This window comes from Balaenoptera borealis, assembly GCF_965194805.1.
Source record: "Balaenoptera borealis genome assembly, chromosome: 19".
In the NCBI taxonomy this organism is placed as follows: Eukaryota; Metazoa; Chordata; class Mammalia; order Artiodactyla; family Balaenopteridae; genus Balaenoptera; species Balaenoptera borealis.
Genome location: NC_138878.1, coordinates 6,075,139 through 6,095,491, shown reverse-complemented (window position 1 = coordinate 6,095,491; position 20,353 = coordinate 6,075,139). Strand labels below are relative to the sequence as shown.

At 50.3% G+C, this 20,353-nt stretch overlaps 1 protein-coding gene across 5 annotated transcripts in view; it reads left to right on the top strand.

Moving 5' to 3' along the window:
* The window catches only part of PLCG2 (phospholipase C gamma 2), a 202,838-nt gene that overhangs the window by 165,221 nt on the left and 17,264 nt on the right, over nucleotides 1-20,353 (top strand). For all 5 annotated transcript variants that reach the window (XM_082366318.1, XM_082366316.1, XM_082366315.1 and 2 more), the window contains exons 23-31: nucleotides 975-1,071; nucleotides 2,406-2,472; nucleotides 4,126-4,283; nucleotides 8,829-8,931; nucleotides 10,441-10,650; nucleotides 12,098-12,243; nucleotides 13,153-13,267; nucleotides 14,199-14,366; nucleotides 18,810-18,898. In XM_082366318.1, coding sequence (XP_082222444.1) covers nucleotides 975-1,071; nucleotides 2,406-2,472; nucleotides 4,126-4,283; nucleotides 8,829-8,931; nucleotides 10,441-10,650; nucleotides 12,098-12,243; nucleotides 13,153-13,267; nucleotides 14,199-14,366; nucleotides 18,810-18,898 — 1,153 coding nt within the window. The remainder of the gene's footprint in view (nucleotides 1-974; nucleotides 1,072-2,405; nucleotides 2,473-4,125; nucleotides 4,284-8,828; nucleotides 8,932-10,440; nucleotides 10,651-12,097; nucleotides 12,244-13,152; nucleotides 13,268-14,198; nucleotides 14,367-18,809; nucleotides 18,899-20,353) is intronic.

Here is a 20,353-nt window from a genome sequence, read left to right as displayed (position 1 = left end):
GGGAGGTGGCCACAGGTGGTCTGGAATGAATATCAGGTTCAAGTCACGGAGAGGTAGGAGTCAGGGTACAGGAGTCCCTGGGGCCATAGCATTCCAAGCTTTGATTGCCAGGCTGAACAGTCTAGGCTTAATTTTGAAGGCCTCGGGAGCTATTGGTATGGTGGGGTCAGAGGTGCATTCTGGAAGGAGCCCCCTGGCTGCAGAAAGTGGCCCACAAGAGGGGTTGGAGGAGGAGCCCTGCATGTCCAGGCACCGGACCCGGGGGGACATCTTGGAGGTGCCGCCAGTTTGGTTGAGTCAAGACACGTGCAAAAGTTGATTATGTCTCGTGTTATTAGTGTTGCTACAGAGGTGGGAAGGTCAGGGGTGGGGGGCACGATTTTAGCTGAGTAACAAGAACCAACACCGTTGGTCGCTTAATATGTACTAGGTGCTACTCAAAGCTTGTAGTGTATGTTAACTCATATAGTCCCAATAAAATCCTCTGAGGGAGGCACTGGGATGATCCCCAGGTACAGATGGAGGGTCTGAGGCACAGAGCACCTCGTAGCTGGTGGTGGAACTGGGTTTGATTCCAGGCCGTCTGGCTCCAGAACCTTCCTTATCCCACCCCTGTCTCTAAATTCACAGCCCTCCCTGAAACGGGGGCTGGGCCTCCGCTAGAGCTGAGCTTTCGTCTTGTATGGCGTCTGATATACACTTAAAGTACTGAAACTTTTGACTTTTGGTGGCTTTGACCAAACACTAGGATCATGGTAAGGGGAGGACGTGACCCCCAGCACTCACTGCTGATTAAAAAAAAAAGCAGAGGATCCATTTGATAGGCTCCGCTGTCACAGATCACAACCCCCTCCTCCGGCCACTCCATCACTTGCCGCCTTCCCCCTCCCCCATCGGCTGGGGGCTAGTGAGCAGTGAGGATCATTAACACCGCTTGGCCGAGGCCCTCTGATCCCCTCTGTGTTTCCCTGTAGGTGGAAAGGAGACTACGGAACCAGAATCCAGCAGTACTTCCCGTCCAATTACGTTGAAGACATTTCAACAGCTGATGGGGAGGAGCTGGAAAAGCAGGTGAGTCTCCATCGTTCATCACAGGGAGGGACCCGCCCATCCTGTTCTGGGGGGTCCACTGAGCCAGCTCCACATTTTGTACGCATTGTCCTGTGTTCCCCGAGGAGCTCCCGGAGAGGGACAGCAGAGTGACGGGGAAATTGGGACTGTCCTCCGAGTTGTGGGTGAAGGTCACTGTGACAAGACAGGTTTAAATCAGGCTGCGCTGGGCTGGAAGGCTTTGCATATGCAGAATTCCCTCCGCAGTGAAAACGGCCACGGCCATGTCCTTTGCTTAAAGCGGCTTGCGAATGAAACATTTCGTTTGGCCAGCCTGACGTTCAGAACGTGCTTGGTGTAAGCAGGCCGGCCCAAGGGAGAAGGGGAGTCGAGGCCCTCCTGGTAACATTGCAAACCTGGTTTCTGTTCCCCGCTGCCTCTTGCTCAGAAGGCCCGAAGAGCAGCTACTTTCAGTGTGACAGCAGTGCTCCAAGGCTGGAATCTTAGACTTTCTTCTACGAGACTCAGGGCACTTTAGGAAGGCTGCATGGAGGAAGAGGCCTTTGAGTGTTAAAAGTCAAGTTAGAGTCCAGCAGCCAGAGACCAGCAGAAGGGAACTGCAGGTGGGAGGTACAGCCTAAGCAAAGGTGTGGTGGTGGAAACACAGTTTTGTTCATTGCGCTCGGCCTGAGGCAGAGACCTGAATGCCCCCACCCCCGCTCCCCAGCCGTGTCCATCCCGCATTGCCCTTTACCCGCACAGTCGGCATTAGCCTGGGGGAGCGGTGGGGGTAGTACACGTGATGGGCAGATACACAGTTCTTCCAGCTTTCCCGAGACCAGGAAACTCCCCACCTCACCTGACCCCTGGGATGGTTCAAACGTGCAGCGAGAGGAAGAGCTGGAAGACTGAGCAGGGCCCGGAAAGCCTTGAGGCCAGACTGCAGAGCTTAGGTGTTGCTCCCATAGGACACAGGGAGCCACAAAAGGTTCTTGAGCTGGGCCTGGAAAGGAGGCCAGTCCCATTTCCTAATAATGTCAGAAGAAAAAGGGTCTAGGGTGTTTCTGAAACCAGATCCATGGAAATGCTTTGAAACCTGCTCTGGAATTCACAAGGCGCCTTTTTACAGATTGGAAAATGAAACGCTGAACCTGCCAGCACCTGCTCGCTGTTGGGTCCCCATCAGCAACATGCTTCATTATTTAGCTCTCTCCCCGTGGACGTAGCCTGTAATGAAAATGCATTTTAAACAGTTCCACAGGCAGTGCCTCTGCTAAACGGTGTGCTTTGGAAACTGGTTATCTTTTCATTATTCCCTTTAAGATGAACGTGAGTTATGTCTTGTTTCTTCACAGATTATTGAAGACAATCCCTTAGGGTCTCTTTGCAGAGGAATACTGGATCTCAACACCTATAATGTTGGTATGTGCACACATGGTCTCAGCCCAGATTCCCACCCAAATCTCCCCCCATCCTGGCCTCAGGACCGCCCCAGACAGGGGGTCAGCTGTCCTGGGTCCTTCTGGCTTCGACTTGGATGCTGAAGCTGAGTATTGGGCCAAGCTGGTCAGTGACTGTCATCTTACATCTTGATTGCTGTGCTGTTAACATCCGTAAAGCGCTATAATCTGGTGTTATTATATACCCTGGTGCGTATATATTAAGTGCTGGACTAATGTTGGCTGTGGTTATTCCCAACATCATCGTCCTCATTGCAGGGGTCTGCCTGCGTCTCCCATGCTTTTCTAGGAGGAGCTGAGATGTTGGCTGGCCTGCAGTGGAGCATAGAGTTGGGGGTGTCTGCTTCTTAGCCCAGCTCTGCCTCTCAGTTGCTGCGAGACCCTGGGCCTGTCATTTCCCCTCTCAGAGCTGCAGCTTCCTGGCAGCTCAGCTGGGCGTCAGGAAACTTGGCCTCCCCCTCAGAGTCTGGTGCAGGAGGGAGCCCACAGCCTCAACTGTGGTGGCAGGGGTGTGATTTGCATGGTGCTTCCTGGGCCTTTTAAGTGAGCATATAGCAGCTTCCAGACGAAGGAGCTGAAGGCAGTGAGGAGAGACTTTCTGGGCAAGAAGGCAGAGCACCTTTCTTCTCTGAGCAGCCCGTGTTTCCGTAGCCGGCCTCCGTGCCCCCTGTAGTCCGTCAGTCCACTAGCCTAGGCAGGTGGGCGAAGGATTCTTGGTTCCAGTTCCAGTTCACAGATGAGAAAACCAAGCCCCGTAGTGACCACAGAAGCTGCTGGAGCTTCCACTGCGAGTTATCAGACAAGCTGGGTCTGGGGCACTGGGGGCTCGTGCCCTCCCTGCTGTCACCCTTTGTATCATCCTGCGCTGAATTTGCACAGGCACGTGGCTCAGGGTGATGAGGAGGGAGCTTGGAGTCAGGTCTGACTTGAGCCTCAGCTTTGCCACTACCAGCTCTGTGACCTTCCATGGGTTACTCTGCCTCAACAAGTCTCCGTTCCCCCTCCTGTGAAATGGGCAGAACAGGAGTAGCACCCCAAAAAGCTGTGATTAGACTTAAATAAGATACAGAGCAGTGCCTGGCACGTGAGAGCCCAGAGATCTTTGCTGATGATATCATTTGGCCGATAATTTCTCCTCTCGTAGCCTTCATTTTCTCTTTCTAGAAAATACTCTCCCTGCAGAGAGAACCTATTCCATGCCTAGCTGCTCGTGGCTGCTGGCGGTCCATGGCTTAAGCTCATCACTCCAATCTCTGCCTCCATCTTCAATGGCCAACTAACGCCCCTGTGTCTCTGCCTCAAATTCCCTCTCCTTTCTCTGATGAAGGACACTGGTTCCTAGATTTAGGGTCTACCCAAAATGCAGGAATGATCTCATCCTGAGATCCTTACGTACATCTGCACAGACCCCATCTCCAAATAAGGTCACATTCACAGGAACTGCGCATTAAGACATCGACCGCTACCTGATACGAGGTAGATGTCCCAGTCAGCACTGACTTTGACAGTGATGGTTGGGTTGGGGTCATAAGAGAAGTGGCCTGGGGAGGTGGAAATCTGGTCTTCTTTGGCTTTCTAACAGGCTGATCAGGCCTTTTGTTATCCTTTCCCAAAGTCAAAGCCCCACAGGGGAAGAACCAGAAGCCTTTCGTCTTTATCTTGGAGCCCAAGAAGCAGGGCGACCCTCCGGTGGAGTTTGCCACAGACAAGGTGGAGGAACTGTTTGAGTGGTTCCAGAGCATCCGCGAGATCACCTGGAAGATCGACACCAAGGTAAGCCTTTCGCTCACCTGGGCTCAGGGGGGCCTGGTATTCTCAGGCTTGTGGTACTCTGCTGAGGTGGGGTGGGTCTGGGCTGCCGGAGGAGCAGGCCCAGCGGCCCCACAGAGTTCAGGGGGCAGAGGGGGGGCGGTTCAGACCACAGGAGCACTGCGGAGAGGAAACGGGTACTGGAGGTCCACCTGCGGAGCTGGGTCTGGTTTGAACCTTTGACGGCTCACGGTGTGTGCAGTGACCCTTGATGTTTGGGGCCTGTCGGGCCCTGTGTGTCTTAACAAGAAAGTTTTGCCTTCCTCATTTGGAATGTTTTCTTGTTTCTAAATACTGTTCAAAGCAGCCTGGATCCTTCCAGCGCATGTTCACTGAGCTCCCCTCTCTGGACTGGGAAGGGCCCTGGGCATACTGTAATCGACAAGACACAGCCCTTTCCTTCCAAAAGTTTGTATCCTTGTGGGGGGAACTTCCACTCCCACTCATGGGAATGAGCTTTTGAGGGTTCATCCTCAACGGAGCATTAGGGTTTGTCTGGAGGTCTTTTGAAAAGGGCGGGGTTCTAGGTAAGAACGGGAGGTTTAGAATTAAGCCAACTGGAATTTGCATCCTGGCAGGGTTGGACTCTGGGCAGGTAACCACACCTCTCTGGGCCTTTGTCAGTTTCTTTGTCAGTAAAATGAGGAGCCAGATACCTAAGTCACAAGATGATAGGAGATGATGCATAGAAAGTGCTGGCCCGGAGCCTGACACACGGCAAGGGCTCAGGTCAGCACAGGATTTAATCATCACGTTGTCTTCATGCCAGGAGGACATGCGGAAGTGTTGCTGTGTCTTGGATGACGGAGCAAGGTGCTGTCTGCTCTTTCTTGTGGCCGTGGAACTGGGAAGAAATTCTAGGGTTTCCCACGTACCCAGTTGCTTCTATGGCCAATCTTGACCCAAAGGACTGATTTTAAATCTTTCTCAGGACCTCTTGGATCCCTCTGATCTCTGGTTATAATTGATGAGTCTCCCTCCTCCAGTGTACTTGGCTTGATCTTTTCTTCCCCCTGTAGGGGACTTTGCAACTTGGCCAGTCTCTGGTCACCAGAGGCCCCTTGACTCATCCTTTCAACACCCTGGAGTGAAGTCCTCTTCTTTAGAAGACTTTGTGCAGAGGGCTGTTCAGATGGGCACCCTCCCTGGCAGGGCCTGCCGTCTTTCCCCCGTCCCAGAATCCAGTCAGAGGCCCTACATATGGGTCCTTATTCTTTGCAAGACCTGTCACGTCATCACATCAGTCACATCAGTGACTTGTGATGGACCACGAGCTTGTGGCCAACAAGGTTCTTCCCACTTTCCCCCACAGGGCCATCTCATCTGCCCTTGGTGCCTCCAATGCAGTACAGCTCTGAGGCACAGGGGGTTGCCACTGTCCTGGGGTTCATTTGAAAGCGAATTTCCTCCTATCTTCTTCTAGGTGTGTTTTCATTGTCAGTTGAGTGGTTGTCGTCATGATCTGTATGGCACCATTTGCCAGCACGTGACTGTCCTGAGCATATTCTAGTATTTGGGATTCTAGGCCCGTCTAGCTGAGAATGGAGAAAAACACTAGTGGGGAGGAAGCCTTTAGCCACCGTCCCCTGTAGTCTTTATTCTCAGGCACTCAAGCCCCATCTGAGTGTGGGGCTCGGAGGGAAGGGGCATGGCGCTGACAGCCTCTGCCTGGCGCTTCCTGGCTCTCTCCATTTCTCCTAATGGAGGAAAATGTGACTTCACCTGAAGCTTGTCCCCCTCATTCCCCAGCACATGACGGTTTCTGAAACTAAGCCTAGCTCTTCAAGGCTGCTGTTCTCTGCCTTGGATCTACATTCCTTTTTAATTAGCTTTTACATCTGCTTAGTCTTATCACATTTCATATGAATGTTAAAAAACAAAACAAAACAGGAGTCAGCAGAATTGACAAAGGTTCCACTCTAAACACAACCAGCTGTAGGGCTTGCTGGTGTGGGAACGAGGAAGGTGGATCCATCCTGCCACTGGGAAAGCAACACGAGGTGTGCTCTCAGCTCACTGCCAGGAGCTGCTCACCGAGGCCCTAGGAGCCTGCTCAGGGCTCTGTAATTTTACATAATCTCTGGCTTCTTTCAGTCAAGTGGCAAAAGACCAGTCACTAAGATCCATCTAGTTAGTGAGTTTGCAAAGCCTGACCAATGAAGTGTGTTGTGATTCCAAACACTGAGATGGCCTATGGGCAAAGTCTGTGGGTCTGGAGAGTAACTGTTCTACAATTTTGCAGTAGCAACTGGTATTTCATCTTGAACTGATACTGTTTTCTGCTGAGGTTGAGAAAAAGAGTGATGCCCCATAGCCCATCATGGCTCTGTGCTTGGGGAGGCCAGAGGCCCACACTCTGACACAGCTGTGGCTTGGCTCCACCCACCCTGACTTCAGGCGGGCGTATTGTCCTTAGAAGTGAGCTGTGTTGTTGCTAGGGTTTCCTCTCCCCAAATAACGTGCAGGGAAAATCGTGTACTAAGAGGACAAAGCCAAACTGACATAAGGATTAGGAAAGAACACCTGAGGTTTGAGCTTAGCTAAGGCTTCAGTCTCCCTGACAGCATCTGGCCGTAGACTATCTGGCTGACACCTTCTTTGTCTCTTGCTCCGTGCCCATCCCACCCACACCAGCCCTTTGAGCCTTGCTGCTATGGCTTGCTTTGTGCCCAGGAACATTCAGGGCGTGTGGGAAGGACTGGTGAAAACTGGGTGTGCTTCGATGAACTAGGGCAGATTTCATGTTCAAACCTTCCCTGGTGATGTGGCTGCTGCCAGAGCTCATGTAAAAAGCTTGTTTGCTGGTCATTGCCAGGGTCCACTTGGGCCCCAGGATTTTTGTCAGCAGTCATGGGGTGGAGGCATTCTTACAGAAGAAATCGGGTGCCCTCGCCTGCTTGTTTAAAAAGTGGATGCTCTTGTCCTTGGCCCGGAAAGGCATTTCTGGGGCAATCCGTGTCACACCCCTTGTTTGCCACATGATCGGCGAGGGCAGAGGCCTCCTTATTTAATTCTCACAATAGCTCCAGGAGGTTGGGTATTCAAGTTAGCCTCATCGTACAGTTGAGGAAACTGAGGCACAGAGAGGCTAGGTGACTTGCCCCGTTAGCGGAGCCAGCAAATCAGGCCAACTTTCAAACCCGCCTCTGAGTCCAGTCCCCACGGTTGTAACCACTGTGATGCTCCGGTCACCAAATCACTGCCTGTCACCAGAAGACTCACCACCTGCAGGGTCCTGCTCCCAAGGGACGTGTCTCAGTGTGGACACAGGGCTGGACACTAGTGTTGAAAGGCACCAGCGTAGGATAGTGGGACGAGAGACAGTGCAAGGCCAAGACTGGGTGAGGCAGTGGGCATTCCGGAAGGTTTGAGGGACGCAGCATCTCTTTCCCAGGCCTGGACAGAGTCATCCAGGAAGGCGTCCTGGGGAAGGAGTGATTGGGGCGGGGTCCAGAAGGAAAAGGGATCCGAGGGACCTGCAGAGGCGGGAGGAGGGAGGAGGGTGGGGGCGGCAGGAGGAGGAGCCAGGACGTCGCTGCTGTGGTTCAGAGGGACCTGGGAGGTGAGCCTGGGGGCCTTTCAGACGGGCCTCCTCCAGTACCTGGTGGCTGAGGGGGTAGAGGGGGCGAAGCAGAGTGGTAACACAGGTGAGGCCGACTGCTTAAGCGTCTGGTCTCGGCCTGCGGTGGAGCCTGGGGTAAGCTACTCAACCTCTGTGTGTGCTGTAATGTCGTGGAAGAATGGAGATAAATTCTACCTCCCAGGGATGGGTGGGCTGAGGTGTGACATCCGTCAGGCACTTAGTGTGCACTGCCTGAAGCCAAGCTGCCTCCCAGATGGTGAACGTTATCATCTGCGTACGATGTTCTCTTTAGGGTTCCCCCGCTTGGCCAATGGGAGGACGGGTCAGAAGTTGGTGAGGCCAGAGAGGGTTGCCTGGTTTGGAGTGGAGTGAGAGCCCATCCTTACCTGGAGAGGGATTTGACCGTGGGTCCTCCGAGGGCGAGTGGCTCCCAAGTCCTTGGTGTGTGGCCCAGGCCGTGGAGAGTCCTCTGCACAGAGAGGTGCACGTTGCAGGGAGGTGGGGTGCGGGGGACGGCGAGTGAGCGCAAGGAGCCCACGGCCTAGAGAGGCCCTGGGCTTGGAGAACTAGAATCTGATGAACTGTAACAGCGCGGTTTCAGGAGGAGGGATAGGGTAGCGGGCCAAGGGTTGAGAGAGGGGTGGTGACGAACAAGAGCCCTCGTTCCCCTGTATCCTTGAGGGTTGTGGTCAGAGACTGAGCTAGACACCGATCCTGGGTGGAGACAGCTTGGTGGAGAATTTCCAAAGTAAGAGGACGGGCAGGGGAAAGGAGAACTTTCCACCACATTTAAGATGTGAGCATGTGTGAGGGCCAAGAGGAGAGAAGGGGGGACCCAGAGGAGGAAAACGCCTGCCAGGTGCTGGGAGGTTGGGATTTCTCAGGTGCCGGCTTGAGGGCTGAAACTCAAGGTTGGCTCCACACAGGAGAACAACATGAAGTACTGGGAGAAGAACCAGTCCATCGCCATTGAGCTCTCGGACCTGGTCGTCTACTGCAAACCAACCAGCAAGACCAAGGACAACCTAGGTACCGTCTGCCATCACTCTGCCCCCCAACCTCGGTGAAAACTCTTGATTCCATTTGAGTCTGGCGCTGTGAAAACCGTTCCTACTCGTCTTAACTGTGCTAAGTGGGAACCTCCCCTTCAGTTTGTCCTCAGGGCGAGGATGCTGGTGAAACAGGCCCTTCTGGTATCTTCAGAAGGCAAACCCTCTTAAAGGGTGGATTAGTTTTTCTGCTGCTGTAACAAGTTACTATGAACTTGGTGGCTGAAACAACATGTATTTGTTCTCTCACAGTCGTGGAGGCCGAGGTCCAAAATCAGTATCACTGAGCTGAAATCAAGGTGTCAGCAGGGCCCCACTCCCTCCAGAGGAGGATCTGTTCCTTGCCTCTTGCAGCTCTGATGGTTGCTGGCATTCCTTGGCTTGTGACCATGTCACTCCAGTCTCTACCTTTGTGGTCATATTACCTTCTCTTCTACGTATTCAAATCCCCCTCTACCTCTCAATTATAAGGACTTTGTGGTTTCATTTAGGGCCAGATAATCTCCCCCTTTCAAGCCCTTCAATTTAATCAATCTGCAAAGTCCCTTTCCTATATAAGGAACACAGTCACAGGTTCCAGAGACCAGGACCTAGATATCCTTGGGGGCCATTATTTGGCCTGCTGCAGAAGGATTCAAAAATGGATCTCCTACCAAATCCTCCAAAGTAGCAAGTTCTTTCATCTAATAACGGTCCTGTTCATATTTTCTTCCTCCTTTTGAGCAACTCCTGTCTCTGATCTCAAGAATCTGTAATTCCAAGGCAGAGGACCAGAGAAGCAGTACTAAACCTCAGCGTTAATGGTCACTGGGAGGCTGGTCCCTGGGTACCTCCACATGCAGGGAAAGATGTCATAGCTCTGAACCAGACTTGGCCATGCTCAGAGTGTTAAGAGCTCTCCTACCACAGCTGGATGTGAAGCAGCGGAGCTTCATCCAAGCGAAGAATTGTGTGCGTTTTCCTATATGTCTCCTCCCGTTCATCGTCCCCTCACCCACGCAGGCATCCCCTCTCCCGTCACATCCCTTCCTGCTGGCATTCGATTCTCCCTCCACCAAGATGCTGGGTTCACTCATCTTGTGCCTGCGACACCTTTGATGAGGAAGCCGGATCCGATGTCTGCACCTTGCACTCCTCAGATCTCCTCCTCCCTGCTGATCCCATGTCCCCCACCCCTTTCTGTAACTGTACCGCTCTTGTGGTTTCTTGTACAAGGCTGCTGGTAGTTCCAAACAAAAAGTAAATTACAATAATCCTAGACTAAAAGGCTGTGGGAACACTGGGCTCCCTGTTAATATCTGGGACCCCCCCCCCCCGGAGGGCAAGAGCCCACAGCAGAACCACTTATGGCAGTATCGTCATAACCACTTGAATGTCTCATCTGAGAGAGATTCCTGGTTTCATTTTACGACCTGCACATCCCTCCAGTACATTAGGCATTAAGAAAATGTGCGAGACAGAATAAATGCGACTCCCTCTCTTTGTGCAGAAAACCCCGACTTCCGAGAAATCCGCTCCTTCGTGGAGACAAAGGCTGACAGCGTCGTCAGACAGAAGCCCAACGATCTCTTGAAATACAATCAAAAGGGCCTGACCCGCGTTTACCCCAAGGGACAGCGGGTGGACTCGTCCAACTACGACCCCTTCCGCCTCTGGCTGTGTGGCTCCCAGATGGTGGCGCTCAATTTCCAGACTCCAGGTAAAAGGGGGCTGATTGTGGCCAATAAATCTGAGATGACGGAGCATTATTCCAGGCGCAGTCTGCTGGGGCCACCGGTGTGATGTGGTGGCCAGAGCGTGTAGTTTGTCTTAGGAATTGTCGGAGTTCAGCCAGCATGCTAGCGCGAGGCCCATCCCCTTGAACAGAGTGATGAAGGGGACCACTGGGCATGCCAGGTGCTTGTGTGACGGGCTCCGTGATGGCAAGTGACAGACGCGGAGTCAGCCCGGTTTAAGAGAGAAAGGAAATGCATCCACTCACGTAATTTAAAAGTCTGGGAATTGAGCTTCAGGCAGATGGATTCAGGTGTTCAGTGGCTGTCTTCCGGTCCCCTCTCCGGGCCCATCCTTCTCTGAGGGCTTGCTGCTCAGGCTGTCTTCTGGAGATAATCACATGCTGGGAAAAGCCAACATGCACAACTTCTTTATGCAACGGGTGGCATTAATCACGGTGCTTTGCACGTTGGTGGTGGTTTAAGCCTCTTTGGAGGACCTGTTTATCAGTAGCCTCCTTTGTATTTTTGTGCCTGCATAGGATTCCGCTGAGCAGAACCATACGGTCTTCAACTGATCCCCTGCTGAGGCACGTTTAGGTTATTTCCCTTCATTTGCTATTACAGACGGCACTGCCCCCTGTAACCGTACGTGAGCGTCACTTCAGATATGGGAGCACATCTGTGGGGCAGAATTCTCAGAAGTGCAGGGTGGATCAAACAGCTTTGATCAACTTGGCCCTGAGGAAAACCACTGAACACCTGTATCCAGGAGTGTCTGAGCGAAGACACTTAGCAACCCTGCCCTCCGTGGGAACTGCGGGCGAGATGTTTACACCCTTTTTGGCAAAAGTTCACCCACTTAGTTTTAGCAAAACTTTTCAGTCTTCGATAGGTGAAAACTGACTGATGTTACATTGTAGTCACAGCTTCCCTTACTGGTAACTTCTCTTTTTATGAGTAACATTAACCACGTTTTCATGTACTTAAGAAGCATTTGTGTTTTCTTTTCTGCAGACTTTATTCATGCTTCTTACCCAGTTTTTCTAAGGGGGTTTAGGTTTTCACAGCACACATTTATCAGATTTCTTAATAGGTTAAATTTATATATAGATATTTACCTGTCTAGTTGAGTTAAATTGATTTTTCTACAGCACATCAACTTTTATGTGGCAATTTTTAGCTTTGAATACGTTCTGGATTTTGTATCTTACTTGGAAAGCTGTCCCAGTCTGAGATTTTTTTAATCTCATATTTTCTTCCAGTAACATTGGTTTTTAATGGATTTTTTTAAACCCATATTTTTGAGTCTGATACCTATTTTAACAGCTGCCTCAAATTATTTTCGGAAAAAGGTATAAATCATCCCCTACCCAGCACCTTGGGGCCCCTTTGCTTGCCTCACTTTCATCAGCAGTTATCCTTCCTCCCCAGATAAGTACCTGCAGATGAATCACGCCCTGTTTTCCCTCAACGGGCGGACTGGCTACGTCCTGCAGCCCGAGAGCATGAGGGCGGAGAAGTACGACCCCATGCCGCCCGAGTCCCAGAGGAAGATCCTGATGACTCTGACGGTCAAGGTAAGGCCCAGCCCTCCTTCCTCGCGCAGGGGGCCGGGGCTGTGCAGCGTGGGGATGGCCCAGCCCGCTGCCTAGCGATGCCAGTCTCCTGGTTTAAACCGTCAACACCCAGACACGGTTCAGGATCATAATTGCAGTGCCCGCCACGGTCATTGCAGGGGAAGAGGGGAGGGAAGGGCATCTTCCCAGGTCCAGCTTGGTCACCTCCCCTTGTTTGCGGGGGCGAGCTATGAATCCGTCTCTGGCTGGGTTCACCAGGGTCCCTGTGAGGTCAGTGTCTGGTCAGAAAAAGGGAATCAAACATGTGAGGAGTGGCTCTCTGGTCTTTGTGGAGGAGAGAGCTTGTCCCCACCGTGGCCACTTTGAGGGGTGAAAGCTTTTTTGAACTGGTCCAACTTTCAGAGAAGGTGTTGTCTCTTTGTTAGAGTTTTTGTTTTCTCCCGTTTGAGAAATGATGCAAGGTAGGGAAATGAACTGCATTTCTCATAAGATTAAGGAAGAGAAACTGAAGCATATGTAAGCAAAGTTCTTACAGATTAAAAAAAAGGCCTATTACAAAAAGAATTCCACATTCTCCCCCATCCTTTCCTGGGAGGGGCTGGGAAATTGAGTGACTGAACTCCATCTCTGTAGGTGCCTACCTGGGCCTGGGTGTATGCGTTTCTGTGTGCAGGTGAGGTCCACCTGTTGAGTCTCTTGGCACTGGGGCTCCCATCCCAGCTCATCCTTAACAGCTGTGGGAATCTCCACCCCTATTTCCTCATTCACAAAAGGGAAGCAGTAGGGGTGTCCACTGTAGGAGGGTCTAGTACTTCACCAGTGAAGAAATGAGAACCCACCACGTGGAACTTGTTGGCTCTGCCCAGGATGGAGCCAGGAGAGTTCCAATACTTGCTTTTGGGGTCCTAGGTTCTGGGGGCTCGTCATCTCCCCAAACCTGGACGAAGTATTGCATGTCCCTTTGTGGAGGTGGAAATATGCGGAGCCGAGTATGACAACAACAAGTTCAAAACAACAGTTGTGAGTAAGTTGCTGGGTCCTTTCTTCACTTAAACTTCAGGCGAGTTGAATCACAGGTTGGGGATGCTAGTCATCGGGGATTCGGTAACGCACTGGTGTCCAGGTCTTTCCCTTCATCCCCCTTGCCTGCCATGGGCAGCTCGGAGAGGGGAAACAAAGGGCCACGTGATGAAAGAGTTGGACTTGGACCCACTGCCATGTTTCTCAGCCTGTAACTCACAGTGGGAGGCCAGGCTCCAGCTCCCTATCACTCTGGGGTATCACCCCCTCTGTGCATCAGCGCCCCCCTGCTTACCTACTGCGTCCAAGGCTAAGAGAGGATGTGGCTGACCTGACCCAAAAGGCTGCAGCCCAAGCTGGGTGATCTTAACCCAGAGGGCAGGGAAGCCCAGAGAATGCTTGTTCTGCCATTTGAAGCCTGGAAAAAACTGAACTGTGGGCCTTTTAAGGCTTGGGACCACTGCCCCTGGTAGAAGGTAGCCCGATGAACAGCTCACGTGCTGACGAGTGAAACTGGCCTTTGTGGAAGGTGGAAGTTAACTATTTACCTTACTCCCTGAGGCTGGTTCTCCCCTGGCAACTCCAGACCCCACTGTCTCTTCAGAGCGCCTAACCCACCTCCCCCATCAGACGAGGGATGTGGCTCCCATGTCTCCTTTTCTCTCGTCCAGACCTGCCTGTTCCTGCGCTGTTGTCCACCCCCCAATCCCAGGGAGTTGAGGTGGGAGATCTATAAGGGGCAGTGGTCGCCTCCCCCCTGCTTACTGAGGGCCAGGCCTGCGATGCCATTGGAAAAAAATTATTTCTTAGATCCTGGCCTAGATGTGTATTTACACTGTTGCTACGGAGATTCAAAGCCAGCAGATGTAGAGATGGTGTAACCAAGAGGGGGCAGGATGAATGGGGCCTCTGAGTGAGCTTGGATCTCCTTCCAGATGACAACGGCCTAAGCCCTGTTTGGGCTCCAACACAGGAGAAGGTGACGTTTGAAATTTATGACCCAAACCTCGCGTTTCTACGCTTTGTGGTTTACGAGGAAGATATGTTCAGCGATCCCAACTTTCTCGCGCATGCCACTTTCCCCATTAAAGGAATCAAATCAGGTAAGACCCGTTTTAATGATAATGTTTGGCTTGGATTGGCATCCTTTTGGGTCTGGGCTGCTGGCTTTGAAAGGAATGAAAAAAGCCTTTTTCCTGGCTTTTATTAAATTGTGGGTAGGTTGGACAGCTGATCTCGTGGGAGTTCCCGTGAGCTGGGACAGGGACCGTGGAAAGCGGCAGGATGGGATGCTGGGCCGGTCACAGTGGGGCTTCTGCATCCAAAACTGGATTATTAGTTGACGGTCTACCCGGCACTGTAGTTTGATTTCGTTTTGGAAGGTTAGAAGCTGTTGGCCTCTCCTCAGGCAGGTTCAGGGGCTGGTAAGGTGCTCCCGGGGAAGGAAGAGACCCGGAACTACAGTCTTAGGCCCGCGTTTCCCCGCGTCACCCTGGGCAAGTCACCTGGGCTGTCCGAGCATCACCTTCCTCTTCTATGAGGTTGGGATGGTTGATTCACTTCTTCTTGTGATTCCTTTCCATGCTGAGCAAAACACAAAACCCCTTCATGCTTTGAGAAGGGCCCTGTATTTCTGAGAGACCCCAGTCACTGAGCCTTCCAAATTCTTCATGAGGTCACTGTTCCCCTATTTTCCAAGGATCATTTTTCGAGAGCAAAAGATCACTCTCATTTCAGTGAGTTGTATACAAAGATAGTCTTTTCTCTTGATGTTGTTTGGAAACCTTGGGTTCTGTTTCCTATTTTTTTTTAAATTTTTTCTAAACTTGGAACATACCAGATAGTCCCTAAATTTATCTCATATACACCTAATCATTTCTACAACTAGACATGTGTGTGAGGGTGCTCCAGTTAGAAATGCAGGCCCATCCCAGAGGAGTGTTCTCGTTCAGCCAGTCTGGGGCTGGGGGGCCCAGGAATCTGCATCTTTAGCCAGCTCCTCAGAGGGCACCCGGAGAAAGCCGAGTGAGACCTAGGCTGCCCATCCTATCGAGGAAGCAAATTCCTAAGCGAATGAGTAGATTAAACAGGGACTTGAGAAATATTTAACTTGTCTGATTAGAAATACCATCTTCCTGATTTAATAACAGCAGTGAACACTCATTTGGAAGTCCAAGAGGCCTGATGTTTGCCAACCCTCTTGGTTAACTTGCCCTCACTGGAAACTACATTAAACCCAGCAATTTAGCCGCAGGACTTTACTCTGCAATTTGCCTCTTTTACATTAGCCGTAAGTAGGCTTAGGACAGATTTCTTTTTGTGGTAGCTGTGCCCACCCCTTCCTAACCCACCTCCCCTGGACTCATCCTGCACAGAGCAGTGGCTCTGCTGTTTCCCTGTCCTTACTGGGTCCTGACGAGGGATGTGAACCGTAGCCCCTCCCAAGGCTTAGAGAGAGGTCAGCTGAGGAACCCTCTTGACCAGCCACCTAACAGTGTCTGTCGACTCATCTAGAAAATGCTATGGCTTAGCTTGGAGAGATTTAAAAAACAAAGAACATCTCAAGGATGATACAAAATGTGACCCTTCCCCCAGCTGTGAGATGCTCTCAGTAAGACCTTCTCTCTCTGTCCCGCTGCTAGCACTGCCTGGTACATCCATATTCATGGAAGGCGTGACCCAGAATAACAATACCTTTGTGCATAAGGCATCGAACTCGAAATTAAACTCTGCCCATTGTCATTAGAGATGCACTTAAGCTTTTAAGCCAGCTGGAGCTCGGGAAAGAAGGAAAACAGCCTTTATTGTGCTTGGTGTCTTAAACTCTTTCTCTTTTAATCCTCACAGCAGTCCTGTGAAAGGGGTTTTATCATCTCCGCTTTTTAAATATAAGCACTTTGGGCCTAGAGCTGTTAATTAACTAGGTCAAGGTCACGCACCTTTCGGACCAGAGCTGGGATTCAAACCCGGGCGGGCAGAATCTGACTTCAAACCCCATGTTCTTCCCTACTCTGCAGGCCACCCTCAGGGCCTCCCCTACTCCTAATAAGCCAAAAATACTGATGCTACGTCAAAAGATGTCTCTGTTTCCCTTTCCTCTGTGATGTAACCAAAACCAGTAAGAAGAAAAACGGAACTCAAACTATTTTTAGTGAAATTGGCAAACACCTTTCAGCCCTACTCCCCGTATATGTGAAGGGCCGCTCCTAAAAATGAGGCTTGGGCGGTGACAGGAGGTATGTGGAACTGGAGACGTCCAGCCACAGGAGGGACAGAGCTCACTTCTCCGACTTCGGAGGCACGCGCTGGGCCGCACCACTTTGCTCGGGGTGCACGGGCTGCCCCCCCCGGAACGCCACAGCGCACAGCAGTTCAGCACGTTCTAACATCAATCACCACCTAGACCGACTGCTTCCGCACTGTCCATAGATCAGCTCGGTAGAGACGCAGAATCTCGGCCCCATCCCAGACCTCTGGAGTCAGGATCTGCATCTTAATAAGACCCACAGGTGATTCACATCACATGATTCCCAACACCCCTAAGGGGAAAATACGCCAGAAAACTTCTCTACAGCAAAATTCAAGGAGAGCAGTGTCCCCAAAATCCTCCAGGGAAAAGAGTGTGTGACCTGAGAGTTTTATACTGTGACACTCACACTGTCACTCAAGTATAAAATCACAGGATGGATGTGTTCACATATGCACAGTCCAGGGATTATATGTCCCATGAGCTCATATTCAAGAATACAAAAGGCAAATTTAGCCAGCCAAAATATTGATGGAAAAGTTTAGTTCAGTAAGAAGGTGGTGAGCATTGGACATTTTAAAAAATGTGTGCATTTCATTGTGTGTAAATTTTATATCAGAAAAGGGACACTGACCTCTTGTTAATGAGGTTCATGCTGACATAAGGAGAAGTGTACAGAGGCCTTCATCTTTCTTTGAAATATGAAGTAAATATCACACACGATAGATTGGTGGGTGGATAAACATAAGTATAGTGAAAGGTTAATGGTAAGATTTAGGTCGTGAGTGTACAAGTGTTCCTTGTCATGTTCTTTTAGAAAACTAAGCCTCCCTTTGTGGGAGAATTATGGTTACAAAATGGAACGCAAATATTACACACCATGTTGATGTAGAAATAATAATACAACTTACCCAGATTAGGGGAGGAAAAGGGAGAGAAGCTATAGGGTTATGTAAGCACGCCAATTTCCTCATCATTAGCAGTGGAAAGTGAGGGATTCAATAGATATTATTTAAAGGTGATAAATCAACTGACAGACTAAAAAAGGTTCTCTAAGAGAAATAAGAATAGTCATCAAACAAGCCAAAACCTGAGTGGTGGAAGGCACAGAGAAACTAGCCCACATGCCCTACTTTGAGCGTTGCTTGTCCCAGACAATCAGTAGATACAGTGCAAATAAAAAGCTTTCAAGGTACAAATCTCCACTTGTAAAGAAGCTACTGGGATATAATATAAAAGCATAAGGAATATGGCCAGTAATGTTGTACTAACTTTGGGGACAGATGGTTACTAGAATTATTGGGGTGATCATTTCATAATGGATGCAAATATCAAATCACTATGTAAAACACCTGAAGGTAACAATATTGTACGTCAACTATATTTCAATTTAAAAACTTTCAAAGTGATACTAGGGCTATATAGTGAATCCTTAAGATAGAGTGGTCAGTGGAAACTGTAAGGTACAGAATTGCTGGGCAGTGTACTATCCTTTGCGATTTTAAGGGAAACTAACATGCATAGACTATTTTGGAAAGATACTGTTAACAGTGGTTCCTTCTGGAATAAGGGGTTATGAGTGGGTGGGAGCGAGACTTTCATTTCTACTGTGTATTCAGTTATACTACTTCATCAAAACAAGCAAACCAACCAACCTTTGAGATGTGTTGCCTTAAACATTACTTAATGGGGAGGGGTGGGGGGAATTCAGCCCCACCTCACCCCTCTCCTAAATAAAAAGAAACATTTAAATGACCGTCAGACACAGGTCCTAATTGTAAATTGGGAATGGCTTTTAGAGGAGGATGATCAATGCTGCTATGAACTGCCAGGGGACGGGAAGATTTCTTCCCCTTGGAAATCTTTAAAGAGAAAACACTCTCTCGTCCTAAGCTTTGTAAAGGGCTAAGTGGAGAAAATGAATGTGGGGATTCATTACTCCTTTGAGTCTTTGGCCTCAGGAGTATTTAAGGAATTGAAACTACAGCTGTAGTCGCTCTGAATTCAATGTGCAATGTTCTGTGGGTTTTAATTCGCTCCGAGTGACTCATTTTCATTTCTAGATGGCAGGTATTTTTAACTTCACTTCTCTGGATGGACCTGTCAGTCAGGCTGTGTTCTGCAGCCTCTCTCCCCAACCATCAGGGTGGGACTTGTGGCTTCCAGGAAGGAAGTCAGCCCCCAGCATGGGGCACTGACTTCTCTGCTCCTTGCACTGGGTATGTGATCCCTGGGTACTCCAAGAAAGGAAAGGTCTGACATTAACTGCCTGCCTTTGTGTTGTTTTTGCAATCTGCAGGATTTAGATCTGTTCCTCTGAAGAACGGCTACAGTGAGGACATTGAGCTGGCTTGCCTCCTGGTCTTCTGTGAGATGCGGCCAGTCCTGGTGAGTGGAGAAACGCCAGCTGGGGTTCCCTGCGCCATGTATGTCTGCTGGTGCGGTGGAGACGACCCATGAGTATGGCTGAGGGACTTGGAACACATGGAGAATTATCTAGCCAAACATGCCACATCATAAAAGGAGGATTCCTTTTAGCTACAGATTTCCTCCGAGGTCCTAGGGTTTTCCTTCCAGCGGCCTTTCTTCTGGCAGGATGCTGTACGATTCCGTGAAGAGGTTGTGTAGTTGGAAAGGGGGAAGCTCTTTGGAAGTTCTTTGGTTTCATTTCAGTCAGAGCCAGGCAAGACAGTGCTCTTCTAGGTAAACGCATCTTTCCTGCGTGCTTTACCTCACCTGTTGGTCTTTGGTAATCCCTTCCAAAGGTCTGCAAGCATCCAGCAAAGCTTTGTCATGGCTTGGCCTGGGGAAGGGAATTCACGGACCTCACGTTCCCACAGCGAGCGGCACTCCTTTTGTGGTTCTGTCTGCTGTTGGTGGAGCCTGCCTTCTTGTTCTTTTGGTTTGCAGCGGCCTTGAGGATACATATTCTCTCCTTTGATTAACCAGTTTGGGTAGGCTTGATGGAAAGGGCTTGGGCCTCCTTGAATTATGAAAGAGGATGAGATAAGGTTGGTGAGGACAAAAGGTTAAGAATGCAGCACCGGGGCTTCCCTGGTGGCGCAGTGGTTGAGAGTCTGCCTGCCAATGCAGGGGACACGGGTTCGAGCCCTGGTCTGGGAGGATCCCACATGCCGCGGAGCAACTAGGCCCGTGAGCCACAACTACTGAGCCTGTGCGTCTGGAGCCTGTGCTCCGCAACAAGAGAGGCCGCGATAGTGAGAGGCCCACGCACCGCGATGAAGAGTGGCCCCCACTTGCCACAATTAGAGAAAGCCCTCGCACAGAAACGAAGACCCAACACAGCCATAAATATAAATAAATAAATAAATAAATAAAAAAGAACAGCAAACTTAAAAAAAAAAAAAAAAAAAAAGAATGCAGCACTGAGCAGTGGGTAGTTCAGGTCTTGGGTTTGATGGTATGTATTGTGATTCTAGAGCTTCAGAGTCTTTGTGACGGCCTCTTATAGAACGAACCCCACTAGGCCCCGTATGTGGCCAGTACAATCTCCCAAGGTCTTTCCATTCCCCTAACCACAACACTCAGCATGGGCTGGGTGAATCTGTGCTCGCCCCAGTTCTCTTGGGAGAACCTGGAAAACCCGGAGGGCTGACGTGGGCTTGGTCAGTGTTGCTTGCATACCTCGTATTATTGAGCTTTGCAGATACTGTTTTTTTGTTTTTTTTTAAAAATTAATTAATTAATTTTTGGCTGTGTTGGGTCTTTGTTTCTGTGCAAGGGCTTTCTCTAGTTGCGGCAAGCGGGGGCCATTCTTCATCGCAGTGCACGGGCCTCTCACTATCGTGGCCTCTCTTGTTGCGGAGCACAGGCTCCAGACAC